Source organism: Diplotaxodon limnothrissa, linkage group LG3 (genome assembly GCF_057381915.1).
Source record: "Diplotaxodon limnothrissa isolate DT_005_m linkage group LG3, D_limnothrissa_male_GT1.1, whole genome shotgun sequence".
NCBI classification, from domain to species: Eukaryota; Metazoa; Chordata; class Actinopteri; order Cichliformes; family Cichlidae; genus Diplotaxodon; species Diplotaxodon limnothrissa.
The window spans coordinates 38,307,228-38,322,980 of NC_140598.1; the positions used below are offsets into that span (position 1 = coordinate 38,307,228).

At 42.7% G+C, this 15,753-nt stretch overlaps 5 protein-coding genes across 5 annotated transcripts; 2 read left to right on the forward strand and 3 right to left on the reverse strand.

The window, feature by feature from the left end:
* The first annotated feature begins 4,137 nt into the window (after positions 1 to 4,137).
* LOC146635742 (histone H4) lies at positions 4,138 to 4,554 on the forward strand. The gene has a single exon (XM_085349068.1). The coding sequence runs from the start codon at positions 4,156 to 4,158 to the stop codon at positions 4,465 to 4,467; it is 312 nt and encodes a 103-aa protein (XP_085205194.1). The 5' UTR covers positions 4,138 to 4,155; the 3' UTR covers positions 4,468 to 4,554.
* A 3,041-nt stretch (positions 4,555 to 7,595) lies between these two features.
* Positions 7,596 to 8,012, reverse strand: LOC146635743 (histone H3). The gene has a single exon (XM_085349029.1). It carries the CDS (start codon positions 8,010 to 8,012, stop codon positions 7,602 to 7,604), a length of 411 nt encoding a protein of 136 aa, XP_085205155.1. The 3' UTR covers positions 7,596 to 7,601.
* A 325-nt stretch (positions 8,013 to 8,337) lies between these two features.
* On the forward strand, positions 8,338 to 8,743 carry LOC146635744 (histone H2A-like). The gene has a single exon (XM_085349060.1). The coding sequence runs from the start codon at positions 8,338 to 8,340 to the stop codon at positions 8,722 to 8,724; it is 387 nt and encodes a 128-aa protein (XP_085205186.1). The 3' UTR covers positions 8,725 to 8,743.
* Positions 8,744 to 11,217: 2,474 nt separating this feature from the next.
* LOC146635745 (uncharacterized) lies at positions 11,218 to 12,003 on the reverse strand. The gene has a single exon (XM_085348795.1). It carries the CDS (start codon positions 12,001 to 12,003, stop codon positions 11,218 to 11,220), a length of 786 nt encoding a protein of 261 aa, XP_085204921.1.
* A 2,071-nt stretch (positions 12,004 to 14,074) lies between these two features.
* LOC146635746 (histone H2B 1/2) lies at positions 14,075 to 14,688 on the reverse strand. Its single transcript, XM_085349063.1, has one exon. The coding sequence runs from the start codon at positions 14,673 to 14,675 to the stop codon at positions 14,301 to 14,303; it is 375 nt and encodes a 124-aa protein (XP_085205189.1). The 5' UTR covers positions 14,676 to 14,688; the 3' UTR covers positions 14,075 to 14,300.
* Positions 14,689 to 15,753: the final 1,065 nt, after the last annotated feature.

The following is a 15,753-nucleotide window of genomic DNA, read 5'->3' on the forward strand; positions in this document are numbered from 1 at the left end:
GTTGCTGGGCAGAATTTGTTTCAATTTTAAGCATGTGTGTTCTTACTCATTTCATTTTCTACTTTTGCTTCAATTATATTCACATGTTACGGTCAAAATTAAGCCTGTTCTTTGTGGATACTTATGCTTATCCGGTTGTTCAGTCTGACGTCACTAGCCGTGTCTGGGTCTAAACTCCGCTGCAGGTCCATATATCAAACGATCACTATGGGATTACTGAGAGTTGAAAAACTGTCTAAAGTCTTTCATCTTTAATAAAATGATCAGCGTTCTGCTCTACCAGGTGTAACAATTGAGTTTAACATCCAGGCATCCATGAAAACGGAATTTATGACATTTAACGGAGTTAGAAGTTAGCAGGGAGTTAGCTCGCTAGCTTCTATCTAAATACAATATAGCATGTCCTGACTGCGGGGTTTTGGAAACAAATTAAAACGTACAGCTCTGCTATCACTTCCAGCATAAATGAAGACAGAAAACTAAACAGCAGTGACGTTTGTAGGGTTACTGAAGTTGGGCTAGCTGGTATATAATGATGTGCTACGTGACCGCTAGCGACACAGCTATGTTAGCATAATATAAACAAGCTAACTTTTTTTCCACTCGATAAAAGTTAATGTGAGTGTTCTCGGTGGTCAGGAACAAATGTAATCGCATGGCAGGATGCTGTAAAAGGACCAAACTTCAGCCAGGAGAACAACTGAGATAATCCATCCACAATACGAGGTTAGTCATTCATATACTGCTGCATGGGCTGGGCTGTAGTTACATCGTAAGGTTTTAAAAACTGAGCTTAAATAAATGATTAGCGGTAATAAAAGCCGAGGGAGGTCAACAGTGGTCGCTGACTGTTTTAGGAGCTTTTTGAGATCAAATAGAAGAAAATACATAACATTAAACATGTTAACAACACAAAAGCCATATTAAACGCAGACTACTTTAGACCCGGAAGTAGGATTCGTCGCGTCATCACTGAACAACCGGATTGTATAGCCATGGCCATTAATTGGTATGCCATACATATTGAGAAATAAAAAAATAATCCTCTTTCAGAATTTTAGTACACCATACACACCTTGGTCCACATTACATTATAAAATGTTTTATTTGTTGAAAGTAATGAGGAAAGGATTAAGGAAAACAAACAATAACTAAACATTTTATTTATTCAGTTAATATAGTTATAATACATTGTTAATCTACAATTTATTTCACTAAACACAGGGCTAGCATCAAATTACTGAGCTGCTAATTTTAGGTCCTGTTGTTAGATTCTGAAAATAACACACAAAATGTGTTAAACTGTGCAACACATCAAGTGTGTTAAGCGTTTTACACATTTTTTCAATGTTTACACATTTTCTTACACGTTATGTTAAAATTTACACAAAATGTGTTAATAGTGTAACAACACATTTTTTGTGTCATTTTTTAACACATCCTTTCTAAGAGTGTGAATAACTCCCCCCCCCAATACACACTCAACGTCTTTCACGCACAGCCAAAACTTGTCTCTTAAAAAACAGTAACATTATAACGGAGATGTTGGAGAACAAATGGGAAGTTACCCAGCAGCAGGGGCGGGGTTACTGGCCCCTATAAAGAGGAGACCGGGGCTCTTCTCTTTCTAACTGTCTCTGAGTGGCTCTGCTGTCTGTTCTTACGGCTCTACATCCTGGGGTTTGCTTTGCTTGCTTTATTATGTGTTGTCTTGCTGTTATGTGTATCTACTTTCTTGTTTTTCATATGATTCAGTGCATTAAACTCAGTTCCAAGAATTCTAGTCTGTTCCTGAGCATCTTTTCCACTAACAGAAGTCAAAACGTTGTGGTTTTTCAGTCCTGTTTGATCAGGCCTGCTCCTTGACTGGCTCCACACAGGGATTTGCGCCCTGGCACTTCTTATTTATCCAGGACACAAATATGTGTGAGTGCAAACTTTTTATGAGGTGTGTCAAATGAGCCAGAGACCAGGTTTGTGTTTCACTTAGCTGATTTTAAAACCTCCTCTCAGGCTCACTGCTATATAAAAACAAAGATTACTTTCTGGATTTAACTATCATCATGGTTCATGGAGAAATCTTGTGTTGAGTTCAGGGGTGTTTTAGCCCAAAATGAATTAAAGCACCCCAAAAGATTTCTTACTTTTTTGACAATATTTGGTACAGTATATTGTCTTTTTTGTGTGTGTGATACAATGCAAAAATATAGAAAGCATACAGTACTTGGTTAAGATGTAATATTTTAACAACAAAAGTATAGATACCTGGTGCCCTTGGATGGTTGGTGTATTCCAATCCACCTCTGGCGCTGGTGCCCTACCCTCAATTTTAAATGCATATAGACACTGAGGGTTTTCGGGAGGAGCCGTGCTGCTCTCTGGCTCTACACCCGTTACATCAGTAAGTCTAAGGCCGATTAAAGCCCAACTTAGGCATTCATTAAGTGAATCCACAACTCACAGTTACTTTAACACAGGACACTTTATTAAAGTGGATGAAACAGAAATACACAAAACAACACTGCGGGACAGTCAATCAGTGAACTTGATTATGAATGCAATGCGAGGGGCTTTACAAAATTAACTGTGTACAAAAAGTCAAAAGTGCCTGTCAGCTATGTCATTGTGAACAAAAGACTTAACTCTTCCACTCACTTTTGCTGTTAGGAAATTAATCTGAAGGGTTGCTTGATGGACTCCTAAATTTACATCTCATTTAAAAGAAGATATAAAAGAAAACAGGAGCGGCTAAAACTACCGCCATCTACTGGCCTTTGGCGGAAATGAGGAACAGCATGACTGTGACTGCGGGTGGAGTAGCTCTGGTTGTCCCCATCGCTGTACTGTACACTGAATAAATACACTTGTAGATTTCTCAGAAATAAAATGACATGTGAAGAAGAGCTTATAGTGCTCACCCTGGTGAAGCAAATATTTGGCTTCACATTACAATTCTGACTGTAAAGGACAGGCTTACAAATACAATAAATAAACGGGATTTGTTTTTGTACTTTTAGCCTTTAGTTTCATGTTTAATATTAATAATACATTTTAATTTAGCTTGAAAAGTTATGCTAGTGTAACATAGTTAAATAGATTTGAAGTTAAATCCCACTAAATGGGACATTGGCGCCACCTACTGTTGAAAAAGTCACCCTGCAATATTCACAAAGGGCAGAGGATTCTGGGTAATCCTCAGAATAATGGAGGATTCCTGCGAGGTAAGGGATGCGCAAATGTCGTGTGGAGGAAAAATCATATCGCAGGCTGTTAAAGTAATACAGACCCGATTAATTTTGTTGTGTATACATCATTTGTTGCGGGTCATTTCTCCAGTCTTTATGTTGAACTGAGTGCACGTTTATGTGAGATTTATTTATTGGGAGGAGAGGAAACAAAATGGGAGCATAGTTAGCTAACCCTGTTGTTGCTTTCCCGTTTAGATTTTGTGCTGATTGCCCACGACATAAAAAAGAGAGCATTCTAACCATTGCCTTTTTGTTGTGAATGCAGGTATGTGACTGTGCCACACTGTTTAGAGAATTTACATTGTTTCATGTACAGCTTTAAAATATATTTCTATATTCCTTTCATTTGGGAAATTTAACATGCAATGTTAATGGTGTTGAAGTTTTTCTATTTTGGTTGTATAAATTTACCACTATACGATCACACTGCGAGTGGAAATGTAATCCTGAGAATAATGGAGGATTCCTGCGATATTTTGTGCTGATTGCCCACGACATTAAAAAGAGAGCATTCTAACCATTGCCTTTTTGTTGTGAATGCAGACCAGAGAAGACACTACACAGAGGTCACACTAGACTCTGGGTAAAACGTTAAGAGGGTGTCTGGTTTTTGTTACTAATGTGGACACTTGGTTTTAGTTTCAATTGATTAATTATGTGAAATAAAAATATGAACTCGACTCGGGCATTGTGGGTGCAATTTGGTGAGAGCCTCCCTTTGGTTAGACTTAATTTGTCATTAAAAAAAAGACACGATTTCCACATAGAGAATAGAAGAGAGGGTGGAGCCACTGAGCTCCGAGCCGCCCGGCTATTTTCCTTTACGTCCGCTGAGCACACATAATAAGACGGCTCCGTGGGATTGAACTTCATTCGACTTTGCTTGTTCAAAGAAGAAACTGTAACCATGAGTGGACGGGGCAAGGGTGGCAAAGGACTCGGCAAGGGAGGCGCCAAGCGTCACCGTAAAGTTCTCCGTGATAACATCCAGGGTATCACCAAACCCGCTATCCGTCGTCTGGCTCGCCGTGGCGGAGTGAAGCGTATCTCCGGCCTGATCTACGAGGAGACTCGTGGTGTGCTCAAGGTGTTCCTGGAGAACGTCATCCGTGATGCCGTCACCTACACTGAGCACGCCAAGAGGAAGACTGTGACCGCCATGGATGTGGTGTACGCTCTGAAGAGGCAGGGCCGCACTCTGTACGGCTTTGGCGGTTAAACTCATTCGCCCTAATCCATCAAACGGCTCTTTTAAGAGCCACCCACTTTCACTTTGAGAGTTTTGTTCCCTTATGACCGACTGACATTGCCTACATATTGTAACGGACTAGGTTACAAGTCAGTTGACTGTTGTGTTATCAGTGTATTGTGTTCAGAATTGCCAATTACTTACGGCATAGTTGGACCACATCCGCAGCATGGTGATTTACCGAGTGTCCTTGAATGTGCAGTAGTCGAGAGGCCGGTTAGCCTGTCAATCACATCAGCTACCAATGACAAAGTCTGGAGGAGAGCAGGTGTGGTTGGCTGACAGTGTTCGGGGGCGGGGATTTGAGTGGTTTGTGTGTGGCGGAAGACAGAAGAGTGTTGGGGGTTGTGCTGTTGCTGTAGAGCGCACTTTCCCCCCCGTTGTGTTGGCGTTGGCTACGGCCCACATTAGCCCGTGTTACTATTCTGAATAAACACCGGTAACCGGAACGCTGATCTTCTGTCGAGGGACGCTACAAGATTATATTGACTCTCCGTTTTGCTATAAGATTCAGCTGTAATGCGTGCTTTTCTCCACAACGTTACAATAACTGTCATGACCACAAACTGAACTTCACAGGTTACAGGCCTATTCAATACCACTGTTTATTAATACTCACTGAACAGTCATAGACCAAACAAAAGAAAAATAATTTCACTTATTCATCAGTTTATTTGTAAATGTCTTCCTGCCATAAATCTGCTTGAAACAGAAGTGCTTGCTTAGTAGATTCTTTTTTTTTTTTTAAATTTTTTTTTTTTTTTTTTTTTAGGTAACTAACCCACCTTTGATCTAGTAAAAGGTGGACATGAGTGGCTGAAACCCAATGAAGCTTCTTAAACCTCTTCCTGATGTGTGCCTGAAATATCATCTTCACCAATCACATCAATATAACAGTTTTGATGTGATCTCACTCTCACAATCCTGACATAACCTTCATACAAGCAACATTGTCTAACATATGTTTTAGTACGCAGATTTTATGCACTTGAAATGCAACGTCTGTTTAAACTGCAAACAAAGTATCAAAGGCAACTGTAAATGATCTGTGATGAAACGACCCACATCGCAAACAAGAAGTTTTGCCAGGTTGTCTACATTGACGTGCGTCCAGGTATAAATAATAATAATAATTTAAAAAAAGCTCCTTTGAAGGAGTGGATCAGAATTACAGAAAATACACCACACCACTAGTGTTTGCATGTAGCTCACAGCTGTGGTTCGCTTTCGGTCTAAATGAATCTTAGACCTAAATGAGAGTTTGTAGTGATTTACAATTATAAGTCTGAACCTCTTTAATCTGTTCAGCTGTCTTGTTTTTAAGTTTTAATGCAAGTACTTTAAGGAACAAACAATGAGACAATGTTTATGCTTCTGACAGCATAAACTCTGACAGCACTGAGCAGCTCCTTTAGTGGCAGGCTGCAGCACCCACGATGTGGGACAGAGAGATTACTCAGGTCTTTCCTCCCCACTGCTGTCAGACTCTACAACAAAGACTTGCAGCTGATCAAACACACACATCCACACAAGTGCAATAAGACTGCTATATGTGCAATTCTTTTTTTCTGACAAAGTTGTACTTTTCTATTTTCTTACTCAGTTGTATATAGCATTTGTATTCTATTGCATACCAGTGTTTTCTAATTTCTGCTACATAACTTTGCACTTTTGCTGTAACGAAACAAATTTCCCACCTGTGGGACTAATCAAGGTCATCTTATCTTATGCACTTACGACACAGATCTCTGGTTTCAAAGCAAGTTTTTAAAAAGAAAAGTCTGGGTAATAACTTCACAGATTTCAGATTTTTATTCATGTACTAAAACAACTAAATGTGTTGCACATACTGATAGACTAACAGGGCTGTCCCACTTCAGTTCTAGTGTGAACATGAGTTTGACACCTATGGATTAAAGATTTAGTTTCATTACTTTAACCAAGTGTACTCTCAGAGGTGAGTGGCTCTTACAAGAGCTGTTAGTTGGTTGAGGAAAGTGGCTGGATTTTATTCAGCTTTCTCATTCTTCTTGGCCTGGATGTTGTCGGCCCAGCAGCTTGTTCAGCTCTTCGTCGTTGTGGACGGCCAGCTGCAGGTGGTGGGGGATGATCCTGACAAGGGCTTAGATTTGGTTTTGGCATTGGTGGGGATGGATGATTCAACCTCCAAACCCTGCCCTGCTTTTGTCTTTGTTTCTTGATTATTATTATTTATTTATTTATTTTTTTTAAAAAGAGGAGAAATATACTTGCCTACATATGCTATTCTTCATGCTTTTAAACCATTTAAAATTACAATTCATAGTTTTATATGTGAATTACTTAATGTTAAATTACCATTAAACAAATGACTGAGTAAGTATTTTAGGCTTTTGTTTACTTCAGCCATATTCCATATCAATCAGGTATCATACCAAAAAAAAGGAAGCTTCAAATACAGTCATGATAATAAAAGAATATGACTTTAAGGACTTAACATTACTTCAGTTACAGTACACCAACATCTCTTATATGCATTAGCACTAAGGGAACACTGAATGACCTGGTGGTTTTTGTCCATCTAAGATGACCACAAAGTAAAAGATCTCTCGGCAAAATGATGCAACATTTTAGGCACTATTGCCCCGATCAAGTTAGTGAGCTGGGATGTTTTATTCTCGACATGAACTACTGTTACAGCAACAGACATGGACTACTGTTGCCCACACAACAACTCAATGTCCACTATGTGAAGGGGCCACACACATGCCTGCTCCTCTCGTTAAGTGAGATAAACTGCTGGCATATTTGTTTTACATCTATGAACAGAATCAACTTTTTGGAGATTTACTTTCCTGGATGACTGAGAATGCATGAAGACGTAAACAGGTCCGTGAAAGGCCCAGCCAATGACATTGGCCATAGTGAGGCAATTGTGAAAATAAAGTCAGTGAATTCCACGTTGATGCCAACTGTAATTTCTGGTATAGAAACAGCATTAAGATTCAAGTGAGCATAAAACTTGTTTTATAAAAAGAATACTAATAAAAAGAATAAAGGAGCGAGCTCTTGGTGTGAGTGAGGTGGCTCTGAAAAGAGCCGTTGTTGGTAGGAGAGCGTGCAGCTTAAGCTCTCTCTCCGCGGATGCGGCGAGCCAGCTGGATGTCTTTGGGCATGATGGTGACCCTTTTGGCGTGGATGGCGCACAGGTTGGTGTCCTCGAAGAGTCCGACCAGATAAGCCTCGCTGGCCTCCTGCAGAGCCATGACAGCAGAGCTCTGGAAGCGCAGGTCGGTCTTGAAGTCCTGAGCGATCTCGCGGACCAGACGCTGGAAGGGCAACTTGCGGATCAGCAGCTCGGTGGATTTCTGGTAACGGCGGATCTCGCGCAGAGCCACGGTACCAGGCCTATAACGGTGAGGCTTCTTGACGCCTCCGGTGGCCGGGGCGCTCTTACGAGCGGCCTTGGTAGCCAGCTGCTTCCTGGGGGCTTTGCCGCCAGTAGACTTGCGAGCAGTCTGCTTGGTTCGTGCCATTCTTCCTCACTTTTCTTTTCTTGTGATACGAGCAGAAAATGTAGCGAACAGAGGAGAGTCGCTGCTCTTAAAGTGTGTGACTGGCTGTGACGCGGTGCCGCTCCGGCTCGTGATTGGTGACGGGCTCCACGTGGAGCATCGCCCCGCCTCGGTGTGTGCTGCTCATTGGAGAAAAGTGCATTGATGTTGCGCGCTGCCGCAAGCCTCTCTGCGATTGGTGCGTGACGAAGCTGCGCGCGCTCTGCGGAAATATAAGCGAGGCTTTGAGCTGATCGGACCACATTTTCTCTCAGTCTCGATACTACGAAGAAAAGAACCTGTCAAAATGAGTGGGCGTGGAAAGACCGGAGGCAAAGCCAGAGCTAAGGCCAAGACCCGCTCATCCCGTGCCGGGCTTCAGTTCCCCGTGGGTCGTGTCCACAGACTGCTGCGCAAAGGCAACTATGCCGAGCGTGTAGGAGCCGGCGCCCCCGTTTACCTGGCAGCTGTGCTCGAGTACCTGACCGCTGAGATCCTGGAGCTGGCTGGCAACGCAGCCCGCGACAACAAGAAGACTCGTATCATCCCACGTCACCTGCAGCTGGCTGTGCGCAACGACGAGGAGCTCAACAAGCTCCTGGGGGGAGTCACCATCGCTCAGGGTGGTGTGCTGCCCAACATCCAGGCTGTGCTGCTGCCCAAGAAGACCGAGAAGCCCGCCAAGGCCAAGTAAACGCAAAGCGCTCGGCTTCACCAACAACAAAGGCTCTTTTAAGAGCCACACACTTCTCTCTGAGCAAACATCCTTCTTGCTCTTACTCTGTCTGTAACAAGTTGTGTATTGGGAAATGTAGATTATGCATCTTGATTTACTTTGAAATGTACATTTATTCATGTCATCTTACAGAATCGGGGACTGAAATCCACCTTCAAATAAAAACTACTTTCATTAACTCCAAAGCTCTGTGTGTTTTTTGTCAATGAAACTTACTTTAGGTCTTGATATAAAGCTAAAGCAAAAAGCTCTGCCTCCTGTGGTGTGGGGTCATATTCACCTCATTGCTCATCTTACTAATTAAGAGTGTAAATGCTGTTAAAATGTTCTGTGTGGATTTCATGATGTAGATGACTGATTTATAATAAGTTACATAATTTCATGAATATATATAGTTTGCGTTGAAATGTCTTTATTTGAAATGTACATGTGTAAGGTGAGAGCTAGTGTCTCGTGAGAATACCCTTAACGAGAGCACACGAGACCTTTCATGGACTGCGAGGGAGCAGATGTCTCTCATGAAGCGATTTAAGCTAAAGGTTTACTAAAAGAAAGGGCAATACAAGGACTTAAGGACCTCTTTTCTGGACAAGCAGCCAACGAGGTATTTGTCATTTGAGAAATGTTTTTTTTTATTTGTGTTTGGACTTAATATGTGTACTGTAAAGTTGCTAATTGGTTTGTACTGTTCGCTCGTGACCAGTTCTCACGGCGTATCGGCGTACTGGTGATGGTGAAGCTGAGGAGAGAAGGCCCAAGTAATAAACGCCCGTTTCAAAGAACCGATCTGTGTCTGTGTTGTCGTGAAGAGAGCTACAAAGAGTAAATTGGATGTCACTAATTATTAGCTTCATAACTGACTGTGGACACTCATCATGGTTCGCTTTATAATTAAAACAGTTTCTAAGCTCATGGAAACAGACAACACGCAGTTCAAACCTTGTTAAACACAATAGGAAAATATAACAACGTGAGGTGGAGAGGGACAGGTGGACTTCTTTGCTACAGAGGGAGGAAAATGTGCAGCTGTTTGCGACGTGTTCAGCACTGCTGCTGAATTTGGGACATTTTGTCAAGTCATTTACATCTACGCTTAGGGTTTTGTGTCTATTGTGAGTAGAATAAAACTATTACAATAGAGTTTGCTTGGATAATAGGGGGCAGCTGGTGATCAGAAGAACAGGAAATGATTCCTAAGTGTGGCTTTTGTTAGAATGTCTTTGTCAACCCCTGTTTTAAGGACAATAGTGGATTTGTGTTCTCAAAGCATTTCATGCGACCTTAAAGCTCCCAAGAATGACATTAAGTTGCTGACCTCTGACGTGCCAAATCAGTTGGTTCAGCGATAAACTTTGGTGTGTAACTGTATAGTATGAAAAATGCATTGACAGTGGGGGTCTGCCTGTTATAAAGTGAGTGAAATCTGCCTCAGCCAAGAACAAGAAGCCACAGTTACTAGTCTGGTTAGAGGACAGCCCCCCCAGACTGAACAATAGAATTAGTGGAAAACTGCTGTGGAGGGGGACACAGGGCAGCCCCGGACTCTTCTTCAGCTGGGATATCCAAAGAATGGGTGAGGTCAAGAAGTAAACCTCAAGGCTATATTTTAAAATAACGGATTTTCCTGCACCCTTAATGCTACAGAATTCCATTAGTTCAAATGTACATGAATCAAAATGGTTATAAAATGAGTAATGAAATTAATACATGGTAAAATAAATAGCTGTATGAGTTCAGCTTGGAATTATGTGTCCTTGAAATGACCGAATGTCAGTTCAACTGGCCTAGATTTAGCGAGGTAAGGTTGTAGATTAGAGCATTTTGCCTGGATAATATTATATTATTAGTTATCATTAAAATATACAGTACAACAGCCAGTGTAGGCTTTCAAAAAACAAAAGTAGAAGTGACACATATCTCATATATATATATATATAGATATATATAGATATATATAGATATAGATATAGATAGATAGAGATAGATATATCTATCTATCTATATATATATATATATATATATATATATATATATAGATATATCTATATATATAATAACATGCATCTATAAATGTAATATTTTCAGTCACAATTGATGTTTTTTTAATAAAATACTCTAAAAATGTAGGTGAAACTTTTAAAGGTGTATTTCTTGCATGATAGTGTCTCATAGAAAAATGGCAAGTGTCTGTACTATGAAGGTGTGATTGTAAATGTTGAGTTGTTAATATTTGTATTCTTGTAGTTGTAGACTTGCTTAGACAGCACTAATGTGCACCATGATAGTAATCCAAGTTGTAATTGTAATGAGGACAAATGAGGGGGAAAAAAGTGTTTTAATAACATGGACGTTATTGTGAATGACAGAGTGGTGAGTGAGAGGAAGGAGCTCTTGTGTGTTGCTGTGGTGGCTCTGAGAAGAGCCGTTGTTGAGTGTGAGAGCGGTGTCAGCTCACTTCTTCTTGGCTGCTGTGGCCGCCTTCTTGACTTTGGGCTTGGCGGCCTTCTTGGCGGGGGATTTCTTTGGTGCGGGAGCCTTCTTGAGCACCTTCTTGGGGCTCTTTGCCACCTTCTTGGGGCTTTTGGGCGCTTTCTTGGCCGCCACTGCGGGCTTCTTGGCCTTCTTGGGCGACTTCTTAGCGGCTGCGGGCTTCTTAGCTGCTGCTGCTGCCTTCTTGGGTGACTTCTTGGCAGCTGCTGCTGCCGGTTTCTTGGCTTTGGCCGCGGCGGGCTTCTTGGCTTTAGGAGCGGCTTTCTTCGCGGGCTTCTTAGCTTTGCTCTCAGTAACCTTCTTGTTCATCTTGAAGGATCCGGAGGCCCCGGTGCCCTTGGTCTGCACCAGAGTGCCCTTCGCTACCAGGCTCTTGATGGCGGTCTTGACGCGGGCCTTGTTCTTGTCCACATCGTAGCCTCCGGCAGCCAGAGCCTTCTTGAGCGCGGCTGCGGACACGCCGCTGCGCTCCTTGGAAGCGGCCACGGTTTTCACAATCAGCTCGCCCACGCTGGGGCCGACCTTCTTGGGCTTAGAAGCCGTCATCTTCTTCTTCTTGGCCGCCTTGGCCGGGACGACAGCAGGTGCGGGAGCTTCCTCGGACATTTTCCTCTTTCGCGTCTGATCGAGATTCACGGTACAGTGATGGCAAGTCGGAAGCGCCACGCTGCACTTAAACGCATCATGAGAACCGTTGAGAGTGAAGGCAGCGCGCGCAGCTCTCGCGCGTGCCTCGCAATGCTTCATTTTGTGTTTCGTGTCTCGGGATCAAAGAGCTTAAAGTGAGTGTGTGAGCAGCACTGCAGGTCGACAGTGGAGCCGTCCACAGCGGGCTTGTGTCTCCTCGTACAGGCCTCGTGTCGGACTCTCGTGCTCTCTGCTCTCGGTTCGTGGAGCTCCCAAAGCTCAGTGACTCGGTGCGGAGCTCAGCGCTGCTCGGCGGCTTCTTGGACTCTTCTCTCTGCTAAAACCGGTGGAGCCGCAGCAGAGCTCCGTAAAAAGCCTTTTCCAGCTGATACACATGTTTGTTCACACACTCAGAGTTAAAAGCAGCATCTGGTGAGCGCAGCTTTGGGACAAAGTGACGCTGCGAGCTCCCAGCAAACACACCGATGCTGCTGGAGGCCCACGGAGCAGCGGGACTTGTGTGACAGCTGCTCGCTTCTAACCAAAGCACAGTTTCACTCACATTGTTGTACATCAGAAGCTTCATTAGTGACCTTACAGCAGCTCGCTTCCACACTTTGGCTCTGATCTCTTAGTCTGCATTGACTCAGTTTCCTTCTACAGTTACTGACTCTACAATAAACAACAGCAGTGAATGAACACGTGACTACACGCATCCACAAACTGATCACTGCGTATCTCAATGTGTAATACTCAATACCTGCTAAAAACATCCATCTTATCTCCCTGTTAAACCTTGACTTGTTGACTCTACTAGTCAAACATATTTAATCATTTTATTCATAGTAATATTGTTGTAATTGTTTATTTTATCCTGCTCTGCCCATGTTGGTGAATTTCTCAGCTGTGGGACTAATAAAGCTCATCTCATGTCCTGGATAGCGACCTCAGTTTAATCTAGTGTCTTTACTTATGCCCAGTATATCTCTGCTCTTCTTTCTGGAGGATTCTGTGATTCTTCCACCTACTGAAAAATGTGTAACCACAATTTTCTGTCCAAGACAAGTAACATGCTTAACAGCAGTTAGATTGAAGATTGCTTTGATGGAAATTCCTCTTCGGTCATATCTAGGAAAGCTTGAAGGACACAGCAGAGCCTGCCTGTGGCATAGGAAGTACAGGCAAATGCTAAAGATGTCATCCATCCATCCAACAAAACCCCACACACCACAAAAAGTGTATTAAGTAACGATACTAATTCATGCCTTTTTTAGTATACATTTTGGCACCAAATTAGCCAATTTTGGCGTTCCAATAGTCCAAACCACCCTTTATGTATCATAGTCTAGTTGTGTGTTTATAAAGTTAAAGTGCACATCATCAAGTCAGGTGGGTTTGTCATTTCCACCACGTGCAGTACACAGTGAAGCGAGAGCATGATGCTGCATGTAACTGAAACAGGACCACAAAAATTGCACGTATGGAGAAACTGCAACAAAACAAATACAGACGATTAAAACGATAGACCGTGCAATAGAAAGCTGCAACATCAATGTTAACAAGTTTTCTGTGCCACAGCATTTCAGTGCAATTAAGATAAGATAGAACTTTATTAATCTCTCGGGTGGGTTCCTCTGGGAAATTCGATTTCCAAAAAAAGCACAGCAACGACCGAAGTTACAGTTACAGAATTGTCTCACACACACACACACACACACACATAAAATATACAAAGGGGATAAATAGAATAAATAGGAATAAAAAATAAAAATACAAGTTAATTGCACATTTCAAGTATTGAGTCTATTGCACTGTTGACTATTTACAAAAAGTATTGCACAAGGTATTGTACAGTGAGGTGAAGAGGCACTACAGCTTAGTTGTTCCCCCCTCCTTTGTCCTCCTGTTTCCCCTCCCTCTCGCCACCAGAGAGGAGTTAAACAGTTTGATGGCGTGTGGGACAAAGGAGTTTAAGTCTGTTGGTTCTTGTCTTGGGGAGAAGCAACCTGTCACTGAACAGACTCTCCTGGTTGTTTATGGCCGGGTGCAGAGGATGCCTGGCATGGCATTGTCCATCAGTTTCTTTAATGTCCTTTTCTCTGCCACTGTCATTACTCAATTTTGCATATCAGGAACAATAGAGAAAGTGTGCTTGGAACTGTAACACAAGTGTCAAATACAAAGTCGCATTAATTCTGTTTGTAGCTAGTTTGTCTTTCCACAATCTGAAAACTGCAAAACATTTTAGTCGTCACGGTCAATGCAATAGATTAATACCACCCAGTGACACAAAGGTCCATATCCGCGATTCAAGCATTTGGCGACATATTAACTAGCGAGTGTGACAGGGAATTATGCTCGTCAGTTTAAAGTGTGTGGCTCTGAAAAGAGCCGTTGTGTTGGCGTCTGATGCCAGTTTATTTGGAGCTCGTGTACTTTGTCACAGCCTTGGTGCCCTCAGACACTGCGTGCTTGGCCAGCTCACCGGGGAGGAGCAGGCGCACTGCGGTCTGGATCTCCCTGGAGGTGATGGTGGAGCGTTTGTTGTAATGGGCCAGGCGAGATGCCTCGGCTGCGATGCGCTCGAAGATGTCGTTGACAAACGAGTTCATGATGCTCATGGCCTTTGAGGAGATCCCGGTGTCGGGGTGGACCTGCTTCAGCACCTTGTACACGTAGATGGCGTAGCTCTCCTTCCTGGTCTTTCTCTTCTTCTTGCCGCCCTTGCCGGCGGTCTTGGTCACGGCTTTCTTGGAGCCCTTCTTGGGCGCCGACTTCGCAGGTTCAGGCATTTTCTCTCCTCGATACTCTACAGCAACGAATGAGCTCCGTGGCTGAGAGCAGCGCTTTTTATATAGGCTGTATGCTAATACCACTGCGCGGGCCCTCGGATCTCATTGGTGGAGCCGCACAGTGGGCCGGACGTTGTGTTGGAGGGAGTTTGTGAACTGTGCTGAAACAGGCGCGCATCTAACAAAGACAGTGGGCTGTGTGATTGTGTCCTCGTTTGCTGAGACAGTCATTTGTTCTAAATGAGCAGTAAATGTATTTCCAACTAAGCAAATCGCTTTGGCTCTGCACAGTTTTAGTTAAGTTCAATGTCTCACTACTGCACACGTGAGACTGAACCATTCACTTTTTTAATTATCTGGTGTTCATATATTTTTTTAGCCGTTGATTTTGAATTTAAATTAACATTAAAAATCTTAAAAAGGAGGAAAAAGAAGGTGCACTTCCACCGGGAGGATCAGTGTCTGAAGCAGCATGTTGTTCGTGTAGGATCATTTTCTGTGGGAGAACACAGACATGACCCTTGAATTAGATTGGTAGATGACCGTTAGATTAGTTAATGCTGGCAACACTTTCACAACAACGAAATAGTTATGGTGTGACAACACATTCATTTAGTAGCCGAGTGTGTGTAAGTGTTACCGAAATGGTTTATGTATAAAAAAGATTAATATTTGCTTCCAGCAGTTAAAATATTTTTTTCGTTGTAATTTGATGTGGTTCATATTGTGATGCAGGGCTGAGCTGGCCATCGGGCATTTGCCCAGTGGGCCGCTCGTGATTTTTTGTTTTTATGGGCTTTTCTTCCTCATACTCTCAGGGTCTCTGGATTTTCCCATTTCTCTGGATTCTGCCCTATCACTTCTGTGATAAATACAGTATTGTGTGTGTATAGTTTCATTCAGTTTATTCAGTCTGCTTTTGGGTCCTGCCTTCATGCGAACTCTGGCTAATGGAGTTGTCAACGTCATCCTGATGTTTGTCAAGCCTAGAAGTCCATCTGATTTAGAAACTGAGGTAACTTGCACAATCCTTTGTCGTGGAATTTTCAGATAAAATAAAGTCTGCAACACAAAAAGT